This window comes from Puma concolor, chromosome A2 (genome assembly GCF_028749965.1).
Source record: "Puma concolor isolate L17-30 chromosome A2, mPumCon1.1.hap2, whole genome shotgun sequence".
Lineage (NCBI taxonomy): Eukaryota > Metazoa > Chordata > Mammalia > Carnivora > Felidae > Puma > Puma concolor.
The window spans coordinates 78,910,197-78,936,489 of NC_141668.1; the positions used below are offsets into that span (position 1 = coordinate 78,910,197).

Genomic DNA, 26,293 nt, shown 5'->3' on the forward strand with positions numbered 1-26,293 from the left:
TTGTGATAAATAGCCAGCTTGATAAAGTTCAAGGAAGGAAATTATTTCCTGTAATGTTCAAAGTGTGGATGAGAAGACCCTGTACTCAGGGCCAACAAGCTTATCTATCAAGCTGGATCCTGAAAAAAGTTTGACATAAAAGAGCTGCTCATGCATTCTACACCAGTCTGCATTAGGCTCTCCTTCTGCCAGAAGAAGCTGTTGTCCCCAGTCCTCTTACGCTTGCTGTTGAGTTGCCCACAGGTTGAAGCCTGCTAACACCAGCCTTCCTGAACATAATTTTGGAATACAACTCCAGGAGCTCTTTTCGACTTTCTGAACTTTTTAACACAGAAGCATCCCTGTGAGAGTGTCATCAGTTGTTTGTGTCTCCTTAGGATAGGTGTCTGCTTCTCCTAAATTTGAATGGGCTCTTTAAGGTTGCACAAGCACAATGCTGCCCTGTTGTAGACCAGAGAAAAAATTCATACTGAAACTTTTAAAAATATTTTTTAAATCACTTTTTTAAAAAGTTTATTTATTTTGGGGGTGGGGGACAGAGAGAGAAGGAGACAGAGAATCCCAAGTAGAATCTACACTCAGCACAGAACCCACTGCAGGGCTCGAACTCACAAACCATGAGATCATAACCTGAGCCGAAATGAGGAGTCAGGTGCTTAACTGACTGAGCCACCCACGTGCCCCCATAGTGAAACTTTTACTGCAGACTTGGAAATGCCAGAAAACCAAATGAAGGAATAAGTGTGTGTGTGTGTGTGTGTGTGTGTGTTATAAATTACAAAGCTACCTTTATTGTATCCACACCAATCTTTTTTGGCTACAGTAGGAAACACTAGTTCCTGTAAGAATGGATACTTCAAATCTGGATTCTAGGGATTAAACAATCATTGAAAGAGAGAAAGGAGAGAAAGGGAGAAGGAAGAAATAATGTGATCAAATTCCTAGGTCTGCGTGAGGCAGTAGCAAACAGTTCCTTATTGAATGAATAGATAATTAGCCACATGTAATTTTTTTAAGTCTATGTGTTTATTTGTTTATTTTGAATGAGAGAGCAAGAGCAGGGGAGGAGCAGAGAAAGAGGAGAGGGAGAATCCCAAGCAGCCTCCAAGCTGTCAGCATGGAATCTGACTCAGGGCTCAATCCCACCAACCATAAGATTTTGATCTGAACCAAAGTAAAAGAGTCAGTCGCTCAACCAGCTGAGCCACACAGGCACCCCTGACCTAAATATAATAGATTTGATACTTTAACTACATGCAAGATTGCCAGAGCAACTGTTAATGCCACAGAACGGAAAGATTGCCAAGTGTGAAGTTGGTTACGGAGTTTCAAGGGTGGTAGGCTTTGAACTGGTCCCTTACATGTCGGAGGCGGAGACGTGAACTGCTGAAGCAAAGGCAGTGAAAGCAGTTACCTTTGTAACATAATGATGCTCCAGGATACTGGAGCCGGACTTGCCTGGCAAAACTAAGTGAGAACAAAGGCTCTAAATTATAGGACCTCAGAGCTGTAGAGCTGGCAATGTGCTGAACAATGTTAGAATGCTCAGCCCTTCATTTAAAAACCAAAGGAGGGAGCTCTGTGGATGATTAAATTTCAGGCTCTGGGTTCCCATTTTGGTTGGAATTCTCACAGACCCAGATTCGGGTTCCAACTCTGCCACCTTACAATTGTGTCTGTCGTCTCTCTAAACCTTAGTTTCGTTTGTAAAGCGGTTATACGGTTGTCATAAGGATGACCTTCTCCCATCATTAAAAGGGTTGTCATAGGTGTACACACATATATGTGTATGTGTTTGTGTACTTTGTATAAAGTACAGTGTCAGAGTAATCACTTAAAAACGGCTAGGTCCCTATAGAAATAACGGTAATATTCCTGCAGTGAGGGAGATATTTCACATTTCATTCAGTCCAGTGACAGAAACCTTAATCTGGCCATGTCTAAGTAAATTTACTGTTTTAGTAATTTCAGCCTTCAGTTCAATTAACCCAGGGTTTCTCCCTTTCCTCCTCCTTCCAGATCAGTGTCTATGTTAGCAGAGGAATAGAGAGTAGAGGCATGTCACATGCCTGCCTGCTTCTTGCTGGCACCTGGCAGGGCCCACGGCCTTCAGTTACGTGGTCCAACCCGGCTGTGCCCCTTTATCAGAACCACTTGGAAGAATTGGCTCTTGCTTCACTTGTGCTCTTTGCGTGTGTTTCTTCTCTCTCTCGCTAATGTGTCTCAGTGAGCCCAGAGGAGCTATGGCTGCCCTCTTCCACGTCTCTGATTCTGCAGGGACTTGGGCTGTTATTCGAGCCTCTCCTCTTCTGATGCACCGTCGGCCATTTCCACTCTGCTTTCTCCATGAGATTGTGTGTCAGGCCTCGTCCACAGACTGCTGCTTCCTGGAGCTCCAGAAAGAAAGGGGGATGCTGCTCCATCCTAGTCCTAAATCCCCACACCCACTGGGATGAGGGTTCTGATATCCTCCCTCCCCAGATGTGGCTGCATGGCAGCACACTCACATCTGACTCTTTATTTCCCCGAGTAACTCTTCCCTCTTCCCAGACACAGAAGGTTATATCCTTGGGGGAAGAGGAGAGGCAGTGCAGAAAATTCTCTTGGTGTCTTCTTCCCCAGACTATTTTGCTTGTACACTTTTTTTTTTTTTTTTAAAAGCTTCGAAACTGGGAATTTGTTATCTTTGTTCTCTGCATCCTTTATGGCTGGGGTGACCAAATACTTCTTTTTTCTCACATTATACCTCAGGTCCTGGTGTAATTATTAACAGCACCCCTTTTCATTCTCCAAGTATCCTGGTTTGCATGATAGGTAATACAGCCACCCTGCTTCGAGTGCCCCTGTCTTCGGAACAACTTCAGCTTCCTGAGTGACAGACCCTGGTTCACTGGGAGAAATAAGCAGGGATAGGAATAGGGACAAAGAAACACATTTCCCAGTCAGCCCCTGATCAGCCCACCAGTAGCTGGGGAGTAGCAGTGATGGTTTCCAAACGGGGCTCCCCTGGCTATGAGGCTGCTGTGGCTAGGTGCCCTTAGTACACAGTCACCGAAACACCACCAACCCTGAATCAGGCTTTCTGACTTTGTCTGGTGTCCCCGTTAGCCATGACCTCAACTCTCCCTCCTTTCGTGTAGCCCATGGCTGGGTCTGTGACAAGTCTTCTTCCTTGTGGCATGTTCTTCTTCACAGGGCTTCACGTTTGGCAAGGCTGGGGAGATCCTCACCAAGCGGCTCCGATACATGGTCTTCAGATCCATGCTAAGACAGGTATGTCTGCTGAGGATTGTGCCGGGGCTGTGCAGAACTCCCTGCTTGGGCCCGTGGTCTCGTGCAGAGGGAGTGCGGTTGGGTTTCTCAGAGCGAACTCCTGCAATGGTCTTCCCTCGGTCTCTCCTCAGAGATGTGCCTGGACCGCCGCCCCCCAGGTTGGGCTCAGAGGCCCTGCTGTCCATCTGCTGTGGGTGGGACAAGGAATGGGATCATCACAGATGGTCCCCAGAGCTGGTTCACCTCCAGCCTTTGTGTTGGCAGCTGGAGGCAGAGTCATCCCTTTCCTCTCTTTCTTTCCTTCTTTCCCCTCGGAACCCATATGTGTGTCTTCCCACCAAGAGATGCTACCTGTGCCCTTTCCTCAAATCAAAATGTATCCCGACTGCCCAGTTTTTTCTTTGCTGTGGCCAGACTGATAGAGCAGTTCAGCTCATAGTGTTCGTTACAAGCTGATAACGGCTTACTAGAATGCCTCTTACATTTTCCACCTTCAAAACCCTAACAACAGGCAGACGTGAATATTTTCCTGGGGAAAGGGGGAGGGAGCTTCTGGGAATGTAACCCAAAGCAGTCCAGTTCTAAGGGAGAGTTTCTTTAACAACCATGAAAATTTTGTGTGTGATTTTATAACCCTCCATCTTAAAATTACTGATCACTTGCCAGCGAATAACATGAGGCTCCAGAAGGATGCCCTGGACATGCCAGGAGTACTGGAATCCTGGCTGAGAAGCATCAGTTTGCTGTGTTAGGATTTCTAGTTGGCATTCACATCTTCCCAGCTGTCTTTGGTTCCTCAATCCTTTCCCACCTACACCACCATTACTTAAAAAGAAGCATATTTAGGGGTGCCTGGGTGGCTCAGTCGGCTAAGCGTCCGACTTCGGCTCAGGTCATGATCTCATGGTCCGTGAGTTCGAGCCCCGCGTCGGGCTCTGTGCTGACAGCTCAGAGCCTGGAGCCTGTTTCGGATTCTGTGTCTCCCTCTCTCTGACCCTCCCCCGTTCATGCTCTGTCTCTCTCTGTCTCAAAAGTAAATAAACGTTTAAAAAAAAAATTAAAAAAAAAAAAAAAGAAGCATATATTTATGGCAGTTGCTGGCCCATGACTGGCAGAGCCAGGACTGAATCGAATGAGTAACAGAGCACTGTTTGATGGGGGCGCTGTCCTAGGACTCTGAGTCAAACCATATTTATAACTGAGATTCCAGTTAGGATTGAGGCTGAACTTGGTCCAGAACCAAATGCCCCATTATCCCGCCAGCTGCCAGGCCAGCTCTTAGGTCTGTTATACTTCGGCAGTTGAGCTGATGGTTTGTGTAATGCCCTCTCCATAAATTATTAAATCTATCAAATACACATTAAGGACCTTCTGCTTGCCATAATACTAAGTATTGTCAGGCATTCAAACCTCAACAGTCCCTGTCTTCAAGGAAGTTACATGCCAGTAGAAGAGGCACTTAAACACAATAATTCTAAAAAGCAAAATGATACATGCTATGATAATTTAGAACACTTTCTTTTTCATTAACACTTTGGGGGGAAATGGTAGATACTGCTTTAATTGCAAGCCACCAGGACCATAGTTATTTTTATTAAAGATATAAATTCATACTTCAAACTCACAATCTTTTTAGTATTTATGTATTTAAAAATGTAAGTGGCTTTATAGAAAAAAAATCCTGTTGTATGTAATTCTTAAATTTTAATCTAGGTTTCTTTTGTTGATTTTTTTAAACCCAATTCATTTATTCTGCCCTGAACTATAATAAGTTATCTAAACTGCCTATTCAACTTCTCTATTTAGATATCTAAGTAGCATTTCAATCTTATATCTAAAATTGCACTTTTGAAAAAAAAAGTTAAAAATAAAATTGAACTTTTGTTTCTCCCCTCTGTACAGGGCTTACTTTTTACCTAGTCTTCCCCCATATCCATAATGGTAGCTCCATTCTATCAGTTGTTCAGGCTAAAAACTTTGAGGTCATTTTTGACTCCTCCCTTTCTATGTGATGTTATAATAACCTCCTAACTGGTCTCGCTGCCCTGATCCTTATTCAAATCCATTAGTTTCACCTCCTGAGAGCCAGAGTCATTCTTCTCAAATATAAGTCAAGTCACATCCCCCTGCTCAAATCCTGCTGGAAGCTTCCCATATCCCTCAGGGTAAAATCTGGAATCTTTACAGTTGCCTCCAAGGTCATGATGTGGTCCCCACTCCCTCTCAGACCTCATCTTCTACAGCTTCCCCCTTCCCCAATGTACAGTCTACACACTGGTTTGCTACACAAGGATGAGAGAGGGCAGGGGTAGGAAAGCCAAATGAGAATGGAGATCTGTCCAGAGGAAGAGACTTCTTTTACAAATTCACACAAAGGTACTCTTAAAGCTGTTAGCAGCCCTTAAGACCTTCTTGGAGGTGCATAAACAGATCAAGTATGACTTTGCCTCAGGGCCTTTGCACATGCTATTTCTTCCTTCTCTCAAATATTTTTCTCCCTCTCTTCATTCAGATCTCTGCTTAAATATCACCTTAGAGAGGCCTTCTCTGTTCCCTAGTGCCTTTCTTCGCTTTTTTTCCTTCTTATTCTGATCTGTTTTTCTTCATTGCATTTATTTACACCTGGCCCTGTATGTATTTATTTACTTGTGGCATACGTCTCTAGAATCTAAGCTTTATGAAAGCAGCAACATTTTCTTTTTTGTTCACTATTGTTTAGATCCAACAATTAAAATCACATTTGGAACAAAACACTCAAATTTTTTTGATAAATGAAATTATTTATATTCTTGTCTATTGAGTGTCAAATCTTGAGTGCTAAATACGAGGGATATAAGTGATAACCAACCTGACCCTGTCATTGCCCTAAGAGCTAAGAGTCTTATAAATAGAGCTTTAAGGTAATAAAATCATTTTCTGTGCCACAGGATGTGAGCTGGTTTGATGACCCTAAAAATACTACTGGAGCATTAACAACCAGGCTTGCCAATGACGCTGCTCAGGTTAAAGGGGTATGTGCCTCCTTTGTGCTGGTGTTTGTCTTAATTGGCTATTTTGGATCTCAGCAGGAAATTAATTTTCTCATTACAGGTGTTATCATAATCATTAAAACGTTAAGTATTTAACACAGTATATATGCTTTATAGCAAAAATGTTAACTGCTTAAACATTATATATTGTGTAGTGTATACATAACTTACAAGCTTTCTTTTGTTATTTACTGCTTAGTCATGCTATTAACAAGATACACATGGAAGGATAATTATTTAGAAAAGGAAGTACTTATCAGCATATCACGTAGGACCAGTCTGTTGTGATCAGTTAAACAAGAGAAAATTTTTTTTTTAATTTTTTTTTTTTCAACGTTTATTTTATTTTTGGGACATAGAGAGACAGAGCATGAACGGGGGAGGGGCAGAGAGAGAGGGAGACACAGAATGGGAAACAGGCTCCAGGCTCTGAGCCATCAGCCCAGAGCCTGATGCGGGGCTCGAACTCACGGACCATGAGATCGTGACCTGGCTGAAGTCGGACGCTTAAACCTTTCTATAAGGTAGCTCTATTTTAAAGTTTCTTCTATCTAGTAAATGGACCTTCTGTAAAAATAAATTGGGCTTTGAATGTGGAAGCACACACGGTTGTAAAATTACAGTATAAATCTTGGCGATTGTTTTAATACAGATTTCTTTGCTTGAGGCAAACAAATCAACAAAAACTGAGGTTTAGATCATGTTGTAGAGAACCTAACAGAGCCGAATGTGCCCTGCTTGAAATAACTTTGAACTTCCTTAAACAGACAACTCTGGCTCTATGGCATCTACACGGTATGTCACATTGTCGTTAAGTGCCGTGGAAAGAAAACAGCAGCAGGATAGATGGGTATGGGGATTCTGGTTGTCAGGTAAGGAAGGCCTCAAAGATCTGGTGATAGATGCAGGAGGCCTGAATGAGGGAAAGGTAGTAGCCCTGTAGATACGTAGGGAAAAGTATTTTAAACAGAAGGATCAGCAAGTGCTAAGGCCCTGAGGCTTAGAGCATTTCCATAACTGTTCCCAAAACAATAAAGAGGATAGTATGGCGGAGTAAAGTGAGTGAAAGGAAGAGTCATAAAAATTGAAATCAGTATTATATCTGGAAATAAATGGGAAACCATTGGAGGCTTTTGAACACAGGAATGATGGGATCTGAAATCTTTAAAGGCTGCTGTATAATAGGCTGAAGGGGGCAAGGGTTGAAGCAGGGACTCTATTGCCATAATCAGGGGAAAGATGATAGCGTTTTAGACTAGGGTGGTCATAGTTAGGTGACACAAAGTAATCAGATTCTGGACATAGTTTAAAGGTACAGCCAACAGAATTTGTTGGTTACCTATGGGGAATAAGAAAACAGAGATCTAGAATGTCTCCACAATTTTTGACCTGCTTTACTTAAAAGCTAAAGTTGCTTTTTAATGAAACTGGGAGCCTATTGAGCAGAATTGAGGGAGAGTTAGAGTTCTTTTTGGAACATGACAAATTTGAGATGCCCACATTAGACGCCCAAGTGGAGATGTCAAGAAGGCAGGTAGACATGCAAGTCTGGAGTTGAGCACAGAAGTCTGTTCTGGAAATAGTATCTGGAGATTTTTCGGTGCATCGGTGGCTTATAAACCAATGAGACTGGATGAGATAGCCAAGGAACTTTGTACAGATAGAGATCCTTTACATCAGGGCTGTGAGGATGGACCTGCAAAGAAGAGTGTGAAGGAATGGCCAGAGAGAGAGGAGAGCAGGGTCCTGGAAACAACACAAAGGGAGTGTTTCAGGAAGGAGCATTACAGGATATTAAGTACTACTGGTGAGTTTGTAAGGTGACCAAATGTTTCACCTCCGTGCCGCAGCCACACAGAGGGTGCTTTTGTTTCTCACAAGAACTGATTCTAGGGTGTGGTGGGAACAACGTCTGTTGGGGAGTGGCTTCAAGAGGAAGGAGAAAAGAGGACTAACACAAATGGACAAATTGTTAATGGACTTTCTGGTAAATGGAGGAGAGAAATGGATGGTAGGTAGAGGACAGATAGCATCGGTCTCTATTTTTTAATTTACATTGGCATGACAGTCCATCACTGAGCCTGGGATAAATTTATTTTGCTCTCTCCCATCTTGCATGATCGCTCTGGACAAACTGTGTCCTGAAATTTTGAAACCCTATTTTCCCTAGTTAAACTTTGCTGCCATACTTTAGTATGCCTCTCACAGAGACCTTGTTATATGTGCTCGCATAGGCACACACATCCCATATCCTTTTTGGTGTGAAGGCTACATCCTAGGGGAAACACGGACTCAGTTAGTTGCGGCAGAACCCTGAGCAGGTGCAGTCTGGGCATTGTGGGCTGGTAGTCCTTCCACCCTCCTCTGAAATGCTTCTGGGCTTATGGTCTGTTTTAAGGCTGTGGTCCCTTCCTATATCTGTAAAATTTGTGGTCAGCCCTGTCCTTGCTGTGATGTCCTCAGCCACATGCAACAAGTCCATTAGTCCCTGATGGCCTGCTGGTGTTGACTGTCTGCTTTTCACTTGTTTCTTCAAACTCACACTCTCATGGCCCCACGAGCACAGGTGCCTTCACAGCCTGTGTGAGCTACTGAGTTGGAACTGTTGTCCAGAACTTAAAACAGGGGCTAATAAAGAAGGACCAGGGGAGAAGAAGCAAGTAGGTATGTGAGTGCCATCAGAGCTAGAAAAGTCCGAAATAGCTATAACCACAAATTGGCCAAGACGGGACAATTGTATCCACCTGATGCTACCAGCTGACCAGTTTCTTTCTGATGGGGGATATGTGTGTAGGTGTGTAAATACGTACACAGATACATGTGTAATACATAGATATACACATGTGTACATATACACACTCATGTATACATATATATATCACATATACACACGCATCTGTGTGTGTATCTGTCTATTCCACAGTGGGAAGTAGTGAAATTAGTTTTTTATATCTAAAAACACCTGACATAATCAGTGCTGTCAAAAATCATTCCACCCAAGGCAGAACTAACCCCCAGTTTGTGTGTATGTAGGTAGTTAGTGATAATGTTGACCTAGGCTAAATTTTTTTCACATTTAACTTCACCACCGGTGAAACATTTTCTCAGATGTATTTTTGAATAAGTAGCTTAATTCTGCTAAACATAAATCAGGAAGAAAATAGATCTCAATATTTTGCCTATGAAATGGTGAGCTTTTAAATTTTATTTGGGTATTAGGACTAGAATTCTGCAGGGGAAAAAGCAAATGAGAGCCACGCAGAGATCAAAAGCCACCACATCTTTAAAAAAATTTTTCCCCGGGAGAAGGTGGTTGAGGGAAGGATGAAGTTATAAATGTTTTTAATTTCAGAAGGTGGTTCAGGAAATAGGCTGTTTTTCCCCCAGTAAGCACGAATGTTTTAAATTAGATTTCAAGCAATACGGTCATGTGTGGAGGAGGAAATAAATAGCAGAACAGGGAGTGACAAGGAAGGGTGGGCAGAAAAATGAGTAGAAGAGGAAGTGAGGTATAAATATGTGTACATACAGTGGGATGGAGAGGTTATGAGAGGTGATAGTGGGTTTCAGGAGTGAGCCTGTTTTTATCGGACCCTGTTTCACACTTGGGCTGTGGTTTTTGGAGTGTTACCTTCACTTGGCTCTACTTTTGAAATGAAAATTACCAGGCTGTGCTCTCTCATCCACTGTGATCCTTAGAATTCTAGACTCCTACTCTATATGAGGAAAAGTTTTGGAACCGTGAGTGTTAGTCTTTAGAATACAGAACGGTAACTGGTGCCATGGCCCCCATGTGCTATATCAGGTTAAGCCAAGGAGCTAAATCTCCCCAGACCTCATCAGCTTAAGGTTCTCAATCTTTTCGCTCACCTTTCATGTACATTAAGCGAGAATTTGTCATCTTTGACCCATTTTACTTATTTTCATGGCCTTGACTGCCATCCAGAGCTGAACAGTCATAGGTCTGAAAGGTTAATGCGCTTCAGTCAGTCACCTGCCTTGACCTTGGGGAATGTTCTGAGCACTTCTCTCAGTTGGTTGCTGTGGGAAATGAATTCTGAGGAGGACTTGTAGATTCTAAGAACAGGGGCACTCTACATCCTCCCAGTGCCACAGACTCTCTCCAGGTTATAACCTTTGACTTTCAGGTTGAAAGTTTGCAAATACAGAGAGCTGGCTTTGAAATCCACTTCATTCTTTGACTTCGGCCGAATGTGGTTAAGCATCCCTTGAATACAAACTCAGTGACTGCATCAAATAAAAAGAAATGCCCAGTCATTTATGTTGTCTGATGCAATTCCTGGTACAGAATTTCATGTACAGAGGCTCCTGCTAGTTGTTGTGCCCTTTCCCCCTAATTACCGGTCTAGGGTTTATATCACATAAACACTACTGAATGATATCAGAGGGTTAATGCTGGGATGATGGGAAAGGGGGTGTGAAGGATTCTGTTCTAAAATTTAGAGGTAAGAGAAGTGTTGGTTATTTATCAGCGTGTTCGCTCATTTTGAGAGTTGGGGGAAGTTTGTCCAAAGTCACAGAGGAGGTAGTGACCATTCTAGACTCTACTCCATCATGATCTTTAGCTAAGTCTGACCCCACTCAGGCAGAGGGAACTTTGAGAGTGGAAAAAAACATGGGCCATTTCCAGATCTGGGTGCCAGAGCAGGAATTTGGAATGGCTTGAGGGCTCAGGTGTTTCCAGGGTAGAGGAGAGAAGTACAGTATAGAGTAGTAAATTGACTGTATGGTTTGACTTCTGGCTTTAGAACTGGAAGTCACTGCATGCTACTGAAAGTCTTGCTTCAAGCCCCCTCTGGCATTCAAACTAAAGGCTCTGATGCCTGCCTAAAATCCTAAACTCCGTAATTTTCAGCTCTTTGTCATTGTTCCAAATCAAATAAATGCATGTTAAATTAAACACAATAAGCATCTCAAATAGGCCACGATATATTTGGATATCCTTAATGACAAATATTAGGCTTAACTTATGAGTAGCTATGCATCTAATGTTGGAAATTTCCAACTGTCAGGCTATTTTATCTTGCTCATTTGCAGAGCTTTAGTGACCATGGTTTCATTGATTACTGAAAATTTTCTTGGTATCAAAAATCAGAAGAGATACAAATATGTAATTTAACTCTGAATTATTGATCTTCTACTTTGAGTATTTGCTCTGAAGTCATAGAAATCTTCATTTTAGAAACCAAGTGAACTTACAAGTAAATCTTTAGTTTTTATTTCGTAACTGAGAAGATAATTAATAGAACTTCATGAAGCTGAATTGTCATAATCCTCAAGAAAGTATAAGCATGGATCTGAAAGAGAATATGAAAGCATTTCTCTAATTTTTGTGTGTTTGTTTTATAGGCTATAGGTTCCAGGCTTGCTATCATTACCCAGAATATAGCAAATCTTGGGACAGGCATTATTATATCCTTAATCTATGGCTGGCAGTTGACACTTTTACTCTTAGCAATTGTACCCATCATTGCAATAGCAGGAGTTGTTGAAATGAAAATGTTGTCTGGACAAGCACTGAAAGATAAGAAAGAACTAGAAGGTGCTGGGAAGGTGAGTCTAAATACGACTACCGATCTAATAGAGTAAAATATTCTAATCAGTACCGTTCTGTTACTCACTGCTACTACTGTGCTTGGAGAATGTTTTTATAATCATTCCTCACAGCGATCTTATTTGACACTGAATCAGCAGATTGGAAGCTGAAGAGAAGGAGCAAAACCAATTCTTAGGCTCACAGACTGATGACTAACTTTATTAAGCTTTTCTAAGTCAAACCATCATCTTCACACTCTTCCTCTACTCCCTCCCTTCCTCTCTCTTTCTTTCCCTCAAGTCAGCTGAAATCCATTCCTTTATTGAGGAAAGTAGCCTCATTTAATTACATATGATGGGGAAGATTAAAATAGTAAAAGGTCCTACAGGTATTTATTTTGTCAGGCTTAAATTATTAGCGTTCTTTCCTTTTTATCATGCTTCCTGTTAGCATCTTGTTTCTGTTTACCTTTACCCTCCTCCTCCTGCTGCTGCTGCTACTGTTACTCCTTTCTCCCTCTACTCCTCCTCTTCCTCCTGCTTTTCCTCTTTTCTTCTCTCTCTCTTCCTCCATGCTTGTCTATTTGTTGTTGTTGTTGTTTAAACAAATGCTTACATGGCATTTACTGTGTTTCCTTGGCAAATGCTTTCTTCCTCATTGTGATCCTATGAGGTAGGTTCTATTATTAGCTCCTCTTGCAGGTGAGGCTGAGACACAGGTGGGTAATCATCCCAATGCCTTAGAGCTGATAAGCCTCAGAGCCAGGATTCAAAGTTGTGCCTCTGTTAAGAAACAGAGATGAGGGGCACCTGGGTGGCTCACTCAGCTAAGCATCCGACTTTGGCTCAGGTCATGATCTCACGGTTCGTGGGTTCGAGCCTGCATCAGGTCTGTGCTAACGTCTTAGAGCCTGGAGCCTGCTTTCAGATTCGGTGTCTCCCTCTGTCTCTGCCCCTCCCCTGCTCACACTCTGTCTCTGTCTCAAAAAATAAACATTAAAAAAGAAAGAAACAGGAATAAATCTGATATCACAAAGTTTGTATATTGCAGAAATATAAATGGCCGGAGCACGGCTGAGCCCTAAAATTGGGTAGGGATACATCTATTAGTGGACCTTCCGAGGTTCCCAAGAGTTGGGGCAGGGACCGAGGAAGGTCAAGTGGCTCTGACTCTCTAGGCCTGTGTGTCTGAAGTACTTTGTTTCCAGGCCAGGCACCTCACCAGAGAATAAAGAATGAGAAAGAGGGTACTTCTTCATGAAGGTTGATCATCACTGCTGACACTTTGTCCTCAAACATTGTACCTTATTTCCTTAGCATTCCTTCAGGAAATTCCTTTGGACCACAGCTTTAGTGCTTCCTAACTAGCGTCTGTGGGAAAAAGGTCTCCTCAGGCTATCAGAGGCCCAGTCTTGGGCCTCAGCAGGACCGTGCTGGCCCACAGGCATCTGGTTATGGTCTGGCCCATGTAACATTGGCCCCTGTCAGGGAACACTTGCTGTCACCAATCACTTCACTTAGTGCTGTTCTTTCTTGTTTTTTCCACCTAAGGTAGACTTTTCAAATGCGGGGAAGATGGAAAAATCTAGGACAAAATGTATTTTAAAGACATGTATTACTCTTTAGTAGTATCATCGTTTCCTGAGGTGTTCAAAAAGTCCCACAAAGGAGACTTAGGTTGTTTATAGGAAGGAGGTGATTGAGAAGCTCAATTATAAGGAATTCACTGCACATCACAGATTAGCACCTTTGAAGGGGCACATCAGATTTAAGACTCTTTTGGAGTTCTGTCACAGGGGCAAGACGGAAATGGATATGTGTACATGTGGCAGGTTTACTGCGCAAAGGTTAGGGGTGAGATAAATGCTGTGTTCAGTGGTGGTTCATGAGACAGGCAGAAGCAGGTGAGAAAAGTGGTGCTGGCGGCACATCTAGTCTATGTAATTTTGAATATCAACTCCCAAAGATCATCATTCTCAGGTTACCATTTAGTATTTATTATATACCGAGCATCATGCAAAGAGTTCTGCATGCATTTTCCCATTTGATACTCTTAATAACCCTTTGAATTATTCCAGTTAGTTGATAAAAATACAGAGTTCAGAGAAGTTAGGTAAGTTGCCCAAATCACACAGCAGTAGTCTAACTGATCTCCCTGCTTCCACTCCTTCCTTTCTTGTCCACCCACTTTCTACATTCCTCTCACACAAGCCACACTGATCTCTTACAAACATAAATGAGATCATGCTAACCCCAACTTAAAACCTTCCAATCGCTTCTGATCACAGTTAGAATAAGAGCAACCTTTTACCATGGTTTATAAAACTCTGCATGACCCAGCTCCCCTGACAACTTCTGTGAATTCATCTTGTACTGCTCTCTCCCATGCCCACCCTCCTCTGGCCTCAGGGCCTTCTTTCAGTTCCTAGAACATTCCAAGCTGGCTCCCTCTGATCTTCCAATGTCTGGTTCCTTTATGTTACTCAAGTCTCACCATTATTACCTCTTCAGAGGGGCCTTTCCTGCATTGGAATTAATTCATGACACTTCTCAGTACCTGATGTTTTTTTATGTTTGTTTTTACTATTTCTTTGTTTATTGATTAATGTTCTGTCTTTCCTCCTAAGACATAAGCTCCATGGGGACCAAGACCATGTCTGTTGGTTTGCCCTTAAAGGGACAGAGCAGGCCTAGTGTGGTGTCAGCCTGTGCATAACCTCTACCTGTCTGTGTTCTGTGCTCCTTAGATTTCAGTCACATTATTACTGACTAATGAACATCTTAGTAACATAGATGCTTTTTCCTTTTCAGAAATAAAATCCATAACCAAACTTCAGTTTATTTGAGGAAAGAAGAGAAGTGTGAGGAGGAGTTTTTTTTCCTCTCTCTAGAAATATGTGTATAATGCTTTCTCCAAAATTATTTAGTGCACACTGGCTTCTGAGGGAAACTCAATGCTATTTACTCTTCTCACATTAGAAGTTCTCTCACCTCTGGGCACCTGGGTGGCTCAGTCAGTTGAGCATCCCCATTCTTGTTTTGGGTCAGGTCATGATCTCACAGTTGTCCACCCCCTTCATTTTACTGATGAGGAAAATGAGACAGAGATATTTCAAGGTCCCATGGCTGAAGTCTCATTTTATATACTGGAATCTTTCATGTTTTCCACAGACCTTTATGCAGACTCCAAAAGGATGTATTTATCCTAATCACATAGACTAATTGGAAGTTACATGCAATTAAAAAATAACTGAATGATAGAAAGTTTGTGGAAAACAAATTGATAATGTGTGCCATGTTCCTTAAAAATTAGTTCCCTTTGGCCTCATAATTTCACTCTAAGAACCTCTCCCAAGAAAGTAACTTAATATGGACAAATGTTTATGTGTAAGGATGTTTATCACAGAATTTTTTTAATAGAGAATGGAAAACCTTGTTCAACAATAAAGGAATGTTTAACTGTCTGGGATATTAAGTGGCCCATTAAACATCCCATTATTAATGTATATGTCATGACCTTGGAAAATGCTCTTGATATTTTTTAACGTAAAAAGTGATGTAAAGCCAAATAGAAAATTTGGTCCCAATTTTGTTAAGTATGTATATGCTTAGGAAAAAAAACAGGTAAGCTAATATATAAAATACACCTATATGTAGCTTTTTTTTAAAAACCTTTATTTTTTCAGTATTTTCCAAATATTCTTCAATTTTCATGAATGGTTATTATAAAGAGAAAATATAAACATCACATTTGAAATTTATGTAAAATAACAATAAACCTAAAACATGACCATCATAGAAGAAAGAGCATTACACTAGACATAAAATACTGAGTTCTCAGGTTAACCTTGCCTCTGTAATTTTGGCTTTAGATAAGGGTCTCATCTGTTTAAGCCTTAGCTTCTCTTTCTATAAAAACACTGAATTAGCCAATCTTCCTGCCAGATCTAAAATTTGATTTTATAAATTACTGTTCTTTCTCATAGTGAAGAAGATCATAGGTGATAATAAATAAGTAATATGTAACAATAAAATTAATTTTATTAATCTCTTTTATGGAATTCACACTAATTGCAACTGGTTTTTTTTTTTTGTTTTTTTTTTTGCCTCTGTGACTGGGGGCTCTCTGTGACAGATTGCTACTGAAGCAATCGAAAACTTCCGAACTGTTGTCTCTTTGACTCGAGAGCAGAAGTTTGAATATATGTATGCACAGAGTTTGCAGGTACCATACAGGTAATAACCATTGAAGAGTGGGAGGGGAGTGTGGGGAGGTTTTTCAATCATCAGATTTGTTTTCAGAAGGATTACTTTGGCCAGAATGTAGGGAACAAGTGGAGAAGCTACTAGAAGGGAACCAAATGGGAACCAAAGGGAACCACTTATAGTTATCCAGGACAGAAATCACAAGACCCTGACCTCTCTGAGGTAGAACCTGTAAGAGTAGGTAAGTGATGGGAAGCAGAGGGAGAGAGGATAGAGAATGACTCTGATGCCAAGTTTGGGTAATGGCCCTATTATTTGCTCTCATTGGGAATGAGTTCTCTATGGAACATGAAATTTGAGCTATCTGTGGGACCTGAGGGGTGGTGCTTCTTGAGTATGCCTTTCCTTCCTCTTTTGACACTTCTCTAGTGGAGAATTTCTGTATTAAAGGAAGCTAATGAACTCCTCCAGTGAGGGTTCAAAAATGTAAGCCCAACCTCTCTGAGTCTCAGTTTCTTGTATGGTAAATGGAGAGAGCTGGACCTTATCGATGAGTTTTCAAAGGTTTAAAAAAAAATAATAGTAGAGGTTTCTTCCTGAAAATGTTTTCATTTGAAATCCCAATATATGAAACAGATAAGAAATGGAGTTGACCTGGTTGAAGCAGGGCTTGGAGGCCCAGAGGCTACCCACTCACCAGCCTGCCCTTACCTCCACATCACCCAATTCACATGGCTCAGAAAATCCACCAATGTTAATGCCTTTGTGAAGTCTTCTCTAACTCCTCCAGAGAGTTGTGCTTCCTCCTTTCTTCCCCTAACATGTTATTCATAAGGTTCCTTCACTGCATAATTATAGTCAACTTGACTCCTGGACCCCAAGGGCAAGAACATGACTGATTCTTCTGTATCACCGCATGGTTCCTGAAGCTTGTAGGTTTTGGATAAATTTGTGTTGAATGAATATTTACCATAGAGTGCATATATCTTATGTGTCCAAAAGTGGGGGGAAAGGGAAAGAACTTCCATTTATTAACCCCTCTTCATGTTTTCCTTGGCTTATTTTAACTTTACTTCAGTACTTTGAGGTGCAGTTAATACTCCATCAGGAAGTTTCCTGAATGTTCACAAGTGGGAAAATGAGGACCAAACTTAACTTTTTTGGAAATTGAACCCATTTTTGTCTGCCGTACCCCACCGCTGATCTATCAAAGGTTATGTTTTAAGGACTGAGAAATGAAAGTCAAGTGAGTTTCTTAACGTCTCCTTTTCAGAAACTCTTTGAGGAAAGCACACATCTTTGGAATCTCATTTTCCATCACCCAGGCAATGATGTACTTTTCCTATGCTGGTTGTTTCCGGTTTGGTGCCTACTTGGTGGCACATGAGTTCATGGACTTTCAAGATGTTCTCTTGTAAGTATCAGATTTTATTTACAGTTGAACTCTAGAAATAAAACTGAGGTGGACATGCTTCATGTCTAAGTAGAAAACCTTACTGTGAAGCTTTGTGAAGAGATTTTGGTGATTCAGAAGGTGTCATTTGCCTCTTGAGTCTCTGTGTATGATCCCTGAGGGACCCTATTTTCATTTAGGGAATCAGTGACTTCCCCCCTCCCCAGTGCTGACTCATACCTTTGACCTTCTGAATCTGTGGCTCAATGGGGTCGTGATTCACTGAGGGGATTCTAGGAGGTTTTGGCATTTGAGAAGAAGCCTAACTCGGAGCCAAGTGTCTAGCTCCTTTTAAAGAACTCTCTGAACAAAGGCAACTAAAGAGCAGGAGTAGAACACTGAGTTCTGCAAGCCCTGGGGGAGTCTAGGATACATTTGCTTTCCTTGATAAAAGAAGAGCAGTTAGAAGGTAAGAGCTAAAGAAATTCAGAAATGACAAAGGAAAGGCTACATTGGGATTTCTGCCCCATTGCTGTGAATGCACAAAATTCTATCTCAGGAGAAGACAGACCCGAACTTAATTGTACCCCCAAGTACTCAAATATGCAGTTAGGTAATGAAAAAGTAGATATAAACTAGATTTGGTGGTGGGTGAGATTCTGCCCTTTGACAGCATATCATAAATAGTGGTAATAGAGTTTTTCATTTAAACCAGAATCACCTAAGCTTGTCTGATATAAGGTGTTAGTGTAATATTTCCATTCTGTTGAAACATTGGCATGTGTGTGCATTATAGTTTGCTCAGGACGACCCCAATAGAAGATTTAAAATTTCCACTTGATATGTCTATCTGACAAATGATATACAGAAGCTATTTATGACTTGGACCAAAAGACCAAAACCAAGCATCATTGGCATAGGGTCTTCGATTAGATAACTATTTGATACATTGCTTTACTTCAGGGTAAGGCATTGAATTGGTGAAAGTTGCTGACAGTTGGGTGTTTAGATTGGGAAAATCAATCTTCCAAGTAAAGGAAAGGGGAGACTTGTCTGAAGGGCAGTCCATTTTTTAAAAGATCTCCCAGGGGTAAATGATGACAAGCCTGAGATTACCCAGCCATTTGTATGATTTATTTAGAGTTCAGAGGAGAGGATGTGACAGGCTCACAGTATTCTTCCAGGAGGGTTCCCAAGTATTCTGTTAGTTCCAGGCCCACTGTTTAAAAAGATATGGTGAAATAGCCGTATTGTGGAAACAGCCCAAGTGTCCTTTGACTGATTATTGGATAAAGAAGTAGTATATGTACACGGCAGAATATTACTCAGCCATCAAAAAGAATGAAACCTTTCCATTTGCAATGATGTGGATGGAGCTAGAGAGTATCATGCTAAGCGACAGAAGTCAGTTAGTGAAAGACAAATGCCATATGATTTCATTCATGTGGAATTTAAGAAACAAAAAAGATGAACACAGGGGGAGAAATAAATAGAGAAAAACCAAGAAGCAGACTCTTAACTGTAGAGAACACACTGATGGTGACCAGAGGGGACGTGGGTGGGGCGATGGATGAAATAGGTGATGGGTATTAAGGAGGGCACTTGTGATGAGCACTGGGTGTTATATGCAAGTGATGAATCACTGAATTCTACACCTAAACTAATAGTATGGTGTATGTTAACTACCTGGAATTTAAATAGAAACGTGGAAAGAAAAAAAAATAAAGGTAAAAAAAAAAAAAAAAAAAACATGTTGAGAAATGTGTCCAGAGGAGGGCAGCTGGAGTGTTGAGAAAGATGGGAGTCATCAAAGAAACACAGGGCCTTTTAAAAAATATTCCAGTAAGGGCTATATTATGCCAAAGGATGTACATTTTTCTTCCATGTGAAGAAGAACTTCTGAACAACAAACTTAATCAAACTTGCTACTTCCTAAAACAAAGAATGGAGGCCAACCTAGGAGAAGTGCCCAGGAAACAAACATTGAGCACTGGACTCAATATCCTGTGGAGTCTTTCCCAGCTTTAAGCTGCTATGATTTTGATGTCATAGGTTAAGAATATGAGTGCATCCTGAGTGCAGCATGCTACCTGTCTCTATAAGGAACTCACTCTTTGCTGTACAGCTCACACGTTTTCTAAGCATCTGGTGTAATTTCAGCACCAATGCCTGGATCTGTTATTTTTTTAATAGTTGACATACAATGTCACATTAGTTTCAGGTGTGCAACATACTGATTCTACTTCTCTATACTTTATGCTGTGCTCACTGCAAGTTCAGCTGCCATCTGTTACCATCCAAGGCTATTATAATATCACTGGCTGGATTCCTTCTGCTGCACCTTTTATTATTGTGACATTCATTCCATAACTAGAAGCCTGTGTCTCCTCCTCCCCTTCACCCATTTTGCTCACTCATTCCCCTCTGGCCACCGTCAGTTTGTTCTCTCATTTATAGGTCTGATTCTGCTTTTGTTTGCTTGTTTGTTCATCTGTATTTTTAAATTCCACATGAGTGAAATCATACAGTATTTGTCTTTTTCAGTCTGACTTCTTCCACTTAGCATAATGCCTACAAGGTCCATCTACGATGTCAGAAATGCCTGTATCCGCTATTGATCGCCACAATCATGCTACATAACAACCAACCACTAACCCTCAGTGCCACACAATAATAAACGTTCATGTTTGCCCACAAGTCTGTGGGTCAGCTGGGCAGTTTTGCTGGTCTAGGATGGACATAGCAGATCGCAAGTAGGCTCGCTTGTGTGTGTAGGGCATGACAAGCTGGTTGGCTGGGGTCCCCACAGCTTTCTTCCATCTGTGCCTTGTCCTCCAGATGCTAGCTGGGCTTGTGGTGGTGGCAGAGAGAGAGAGAGAAAAGCACACAAAGCCCCCTGAGTCATAAGCTTAGAACTGGCAGAAGTCACTTCCACCACATCCTGTTGGCCAAAGCAAGTCACAGGCCAACTCAGATTCAAAGGGTAGGAATACAGATTCCACTTCTTAAATGGAGGAGGTGCAAAGTCCCATTACAAGAAGGTGAGGATACAGAGACAGTTGAAAAAGGGGGCCCTTTTACAATCTGTTACACTGATGCGAACTTATAAGGGAAAGTGTTGACTTATTTTGTTTTATGTTTTTAATTTGTGTTTTACATTGTTTGAGGCAGTGTTCTCTATTGTAGAACTGTCAGTTGTCTAGCATTATAGCCATAATTCCGCTCATGCTTTGTCTTTGTTTTTGCAGGGTATTCTCAGCTATTGTCTTCGGTGCCATGGCAGTGGGGCAGGTCAGTTCATTTGCTCCTGACTATGCCAAAGCCAAAGTATCAGCTGCCCACGTCATCATGATCATTGAAAAAATCCCTCTGATTGACAGCTATAGCACAGAAGGCCTAATGCCCGTGAGTTTGAAGTTTTGATGATATGTTTTCATTCCTAACTAATGAGTGAAAGTACTCTAAGAGGAAATTTAATAAAATCTGTGGGGGTTTTTTATTCGCAGGTAATAAAATGAAACTTTCTAGATCATGAGGTCATTTTAATAAATGCTAATAATGTATGTTAACATTCAGTACTTTTGTAAAACAAGGCTGCAGGGAGATGGAAATACCACCCAATTTATGAGCAAATTCTGTTAATCGGATTTTATTATATGTAGGTTAGGTACTCTATTCTTGGAGAACAGATTTGAGTTATCACATTTGTATTGTATTAACAATACATGCTGTACAAACACTGACTCTCTTAGATTTTACTTATTACATTCTGGCAGTTACAAATGCAGCCTAATTGTAATACAAGTTTGCCGTCTTCTGACACCTGGTGATAGAGGGGGTTTGCAATGCATTTTCAGGATCGCAGTAATCATCTCTATTGTTACTGTTCTGATTTTAGAACACGTTGGAAGGAAATGTGACATTTAATGAAGTCATGTTCAACTATCCCACTCGACCAGATATCCCAGTGCTTCAAGGGCTGAGCCTGGAGGTGAAAAAGGGCCAGACGCTGGCCCTGGTGGGCAGCAGTGGCTGCGGGAAGAGCACGGTGGTCCAGCTCCTTGAGCGGTTCTACGACCCAATGGCCGGAACAGTGGTGAGCACTTATTCATCTCATTTTAAGTGTTTAATCATTGGAATGCTTGGATATGTTTAATTCCTGACTATGAGCTCTAGTTTTTCCAGTCTTTAAACAACAGCCTCACTTAAAGTGTGACATCCTAGATACCATCTCCAAGCTGTGTCTGCTGCCCCAGCCTCTGTCTCAAATTGCCCCTCTACCCTCCTTTGTGAGCAGCCTTTTTATCATCCATCTCCCTTCCTTCCTTCGGTTACGTTTCTGTTTTCATGAGAGGATCCAGCAAAAATTTAAGTAGCCAGAAAGATACAGGAGCAGGAGGGATGCTAGGAGAGACAAGTAAAGTGGGTGCCAGGGATAGGGAATGTTTTGAGAAGTTGAAGGTAGTCAACAATGACAGATGCTGTGGACAGGTAGAGTAAGATGAAGACTGAAATGACAGGATGTGATTTGGCAATTTAATGGGCTACTTACGACATTTTAAAGTATTCTTAGTGAGGTATTGGTGGGGAAACAGTTTAGCATGGCTGAGGGATGGCTGGAAAGGGAAGTGGAGACTGAATGCAGATCGTCTAGAAGATTAAAGGTGAAAGAAAAGCAGTAAGAGCAGTAGCGTGAGGGGGGAAGCATAGGCCAGGGAAGAGGTGTAACAGGGGGAAATCTTAAGTATTTTTATGGCTAAGGATGAGATAAAATCATTGAGAGAGGGTATTGAAATAGCTTCTAAAAAGTGGAATAAATGAATTTGGGAAGCAGATAAAGAATATAGAAGGATTCCTTTTTCTTCCCTGAACTAAAAGAATAAATGAAGGGTCAGATTTGTTCATTCAGCATTCAGTAAACATTTACTCAGTGCCTGTCAGGGACTATCTTGGGTACTGGGGAGGAGATAGAAGTCATGAAGGGAGCAGTGTGACTACAGTGCAGAACAGGAAAAGAATCAGATTAGGAAGGAATAGAATTTATAGCAAGAAGTTTTAGTTACTAGTCATACTCACAGGTGATAATAAAAATATTTAACAACCGGAAAGCCATGGGCACTGACCAAACAGAATGGACACCTGTTCCATACAGTCAAATTGATGCCCCAGCTCCATATGGGCCACACTTGGATTAATGAGTGAGGTGGAAATGAAACTTTTAACCTATAGTCATAAATATTTTTATTTATGACTTATTCATAAATATTTTTATTGTATTCTACTCAGTCTGTTTTTTAACAGCGACATAAGCTTTATCCTCTATTTTTATTTTCTTGTTGTATATTTTCTGTGAATTCTGACTTTATGCTTCACTTTTGTGGTTGAAATTTGAACAAAGGGCTCTAAAGGAAGAGAGAAATGAAGCAATTAGGAGGAAATGTTAGCTTTCAGGAAAGATTATGGTCTTTAACAGATGTTGAGTAAGCAGTATATTAAATGTTGAGCTCTAATAAATTACAGGTGATGTCTGTACTCAAAGAATTTCACTGAAGAGATGTGGTGTATACTTCCATGAGTTATATAAAAGAAGATAGACCTAGAGCATATTTTTTAAACATTGCCATCAATTTTTTAATATAATTTATTGTCGAATTGGTTTCCATATAACACCCAGTGCTCATCCCAACAAGTGCCCTCCTCAGTGCCCATCACCCACTTTCTCCTCTCCCCCACCCTCCATCAATCCTCAGTTTGTTCTCTGAATTTAAGAGTCTCTTACGGTTTGCCTCCCTCCCTCCCTCTCTGTTGGTAACTCCTTTTTTTTCCCTTCCCCTCCCCCATGCTCTTCTGTTAAGTTTCTCAGGATCCACCTAAGAGTGAACACATATGGTATCTGTCTTTCTCTGTCTGACTTATTTCACTTAGCATAATACCCTCCATTTCCATTCACGTTGCTGCAAATGGCCAGATTTCATTCTTTCTCATTGCCAAGTAGTATTCCATTATATATATAAACCACATCTTCTTTATCCATTCATCAATTGATGGACATTTGGGCTCTTTCCATACTTTGGCTATTGTTGAAAGTCCTGCTATAAACATTGGGGTACAAGTGCCCCTATGCATCAGCACTCCTGTATCCCTTGGGTAAATTCCTAGCAGTGCTATTGCTGGGTCATAGGGTAGATCTGTTTTTAATTTTTTGAGGTACTTCCACACTGTTTTCCAGAGCAGCTGCACCAGTTTGCATTCCCACCAACAGTGCAAGAGGGTTCCCATTTCTCCACATCCTCCCTAGCATCTATAGTCTCCCAATTTGTTCATTTTAGCTACTCTGACCGGCATGAGGTGGTACCTCAATGTGGCTTTGATTTGTATTTCCCTGATGATGAGTGATGTTGAGCATCCTTTCATGTGTCTGTTGGCCATCTGCGTGTCATCTTTTTAAGTGTCTGTTCATGTTTTCTGCCCATTTCTTCACTGATGTGGAGTTTGGTGAGTTCTTTATAGATTTTGGATACTAGCCCCTTATCTGATATGTCATTTGCAAATATCTTCTTCCATACCATCGGTTGCCTTTTAGGTTTGTTGGTTGTTTCCTTTGCAGTGTAGAAGCTTTTTGTCTTGATGAGGTCCCAGTAGTTCATTTTTGCTTTTAATTCCCTTGCCTTAGGAGATCTGTCGAGTAAGAAATTGCTGTGGCTGAGGTGAAAGAGGTTGTTGCCTGCTTTCTCCTCTAGGGCTTTGATGGTTTCCTGTCTCACATTCAGGTCTTTCATCCATTTTGAGTTTATTTTTGTGTATGGTGTAAGAAAGTGATCTAGTTTCATTCTTCTGCATGTCACCATCCAGTTCTCCCAGCACCATTTGTTAAAGAGACTGTCTTTTTTCCATTAGATACTCTTTCCTGCTTTGTCAAAGATCAGTTGGTCATACATTTGTGGGTCCAATTCTGGGTTCTCTATTCTATTCCATTGGTCTATTTGTCTGTTTTTGTGCCAATACCATGCTGTCTTGATGATTACAGCCTTGTAGTAGAAGCTGAAGTCTGGGATTGTGATGCCTCCCACTTTGGTTTTCTTCTTCAAAATTACTTTGGCTGTTCGGGGTCTTTTATGGCTCCATACAAATTTTTGGATTGCTTGTTCTAGCTTCAAGAAGAATACTGGTGCAATTTTGATTGGGATTACATTGAATGTGTAGATTGCCTTGAGTAGTATTGACATTTTAACAATATTTATTCTTCCAATCCATGAGCATGGAATGTTTTTCCATTTCTTTGTGTCTTCTTCAGCTTTCTTCATAAGCTCTTTCTATAGTTTTCAGCATACATATCTTTTACATCTTTGGTTAGGTTTATTCCTAGGTGTTTTATGGTTCCTGGTGCGATTGTAATTGGGATCAGTTTCTTTATTTCTCTTTCTGTTGCTTCATTATTGGTGTATAAAAATGCAACTGATTTCTGTACATTGATTTTGTACCCTGCAACTTTGCTGAGTTCATGTATCTGTTCTAGCAGGCTTTTGGTGGAGTATGTCAGGTTTTCCATGTAGAGTATCATGTTGTCTGTGAAAAGTGAAACTTTGACTTCTGCTTTGCCAATTTTGATGCCTTTTTTTTCATCTTGTTGTCTGATTGCAGATGCTAGGACTTCCAACACTATGTTAAACAACAGTGGTAAGAGTGGACATCCTGTCGTGTTCCTGATCTCAGGGGGAAAGCTCTCAGTTTTTCCCCATTGAGGATGATATTAGTGTTGGGTCTTTCATATATGGCTTTTCTGATCTCAAGGTACGATCCTTCTATCCCTACTTTCTTAAGAGTTTTTGTCAAGAGAGGATGCTGTATTTTGTCAAATTCTTTTTCTGCATCTATTGAGAAGATCATAAGGTTCTTACCATTTCTTTTATTAATGTGATGTATCACATTGATTGATTTGCAAATATTGAACCAGCCTTGCAGCCCAGGAATGAATCCCACTTGATCATGGTGAATAATTCTTTTTATATGCTGTTGAACTCGATTTGCTAGTATCTTCTTGAGAATTTTTACATCCATATTCATCAGGGATATTGGCCTGTAGTTTTCTTTTTTTGCTGGGTCTCTGTCTGGTTTGGGAATCAAAGTAATGCTGGCTTCATAGAATGAGTCCAGAAGTGTTCCTTCCATCTCTATTTTCTGGAAGAACTTGAGAAGGATAGGTATTAACTCTGCTTTAAATGTCTGGTAGAATGCCCCAGGGAAGCCATCTGGGCCACGACTCTTATTTGTTGGGAGATTTTTGATAACCAATTCAATTTATTTGCTGGTTATGGGTCTGTTCAAGTTTTCTATTTCTTCCTGTTTGAATTTTGCTAGTGTGTGGGTGTTTAGGAATTTGTCCATTTCTTCCAGATTGTCCAGTTTGTTGGCATATAGTTTTTCATAGTATTCCCTGATAATTGCTTATATTTCTGAGGGTTGGTTGTAATAAGTCCATTTTCATTCATGATTTTATCTATTTGAGTCCTCTCTTTTTGAGAAGCCTGGCTAGAGTTTTATGAATTTTGTTTATTTCTTCAAAAAACTGACTCTTGGTTTCATTGATCTGTTCTACGGTTTGGTTTTTTTTGTTGTTTGTTTTGTTTTTGTTTTTTTTTTAATTCTATATTGTTTATTTCTGCTCTGATCTTTCTTATTTCTCATCTTCTGCTGAGCTTGGGGTATCTTTGCTGTTCTGCTTCTAGTTCCTTTAGGTGTGCTGTTAGATTCTGTATTTGGGATTTTTCTTATTTCTTGAGATAGGACTGGATTGCAATGTATTTTCCTCTTAGGACTGCCTTTGGCACATCCCAAA

General features: G+C 40.9%; 1 protein-coding gene across 1 annotated transcript in view; it reads left to right on the forward strand.

Moving 5' to 3' along the window:
• ABCB1 (ATP binding cassette subfamily B member 1) overlaps window positions 1–26,293 on the forward strand; it is a 248,730-nt gene that overhangs the window by 209,607 nt on the left and 12,830 nt on the right. Inside the window, exons 19-25 of the mRNA XM_086696779.1 lie at window positions 3,196–3,273; window positions 6,201–6,284; window positions 11,673–11,876; window positions 15,994–16,094; window positions 17,338–17,478; window positions 20,706–20,862; window positions 21,356–21,553. Coding sequence (XP_086552905.1) covers window positions 3,196–3,273; window positions 6,201–6,284; window positions 11,673–11,876; window positions 15,994–16,094; window positions 17,338–17,478; window positions 20,706–20,862; window positions 21,356–21,553 — 963 coding nt within the window. The remainder of the gene's footprint in view (window positions 1–3,195; window positions 3,274–6,200; window positions 6,285–11,672; window positions 11,877–15,993; window positions 16,095–17,337; window positions 17,479–20,705; window positions 20,863–21,355; window positions 21,554–26,293) is intronic.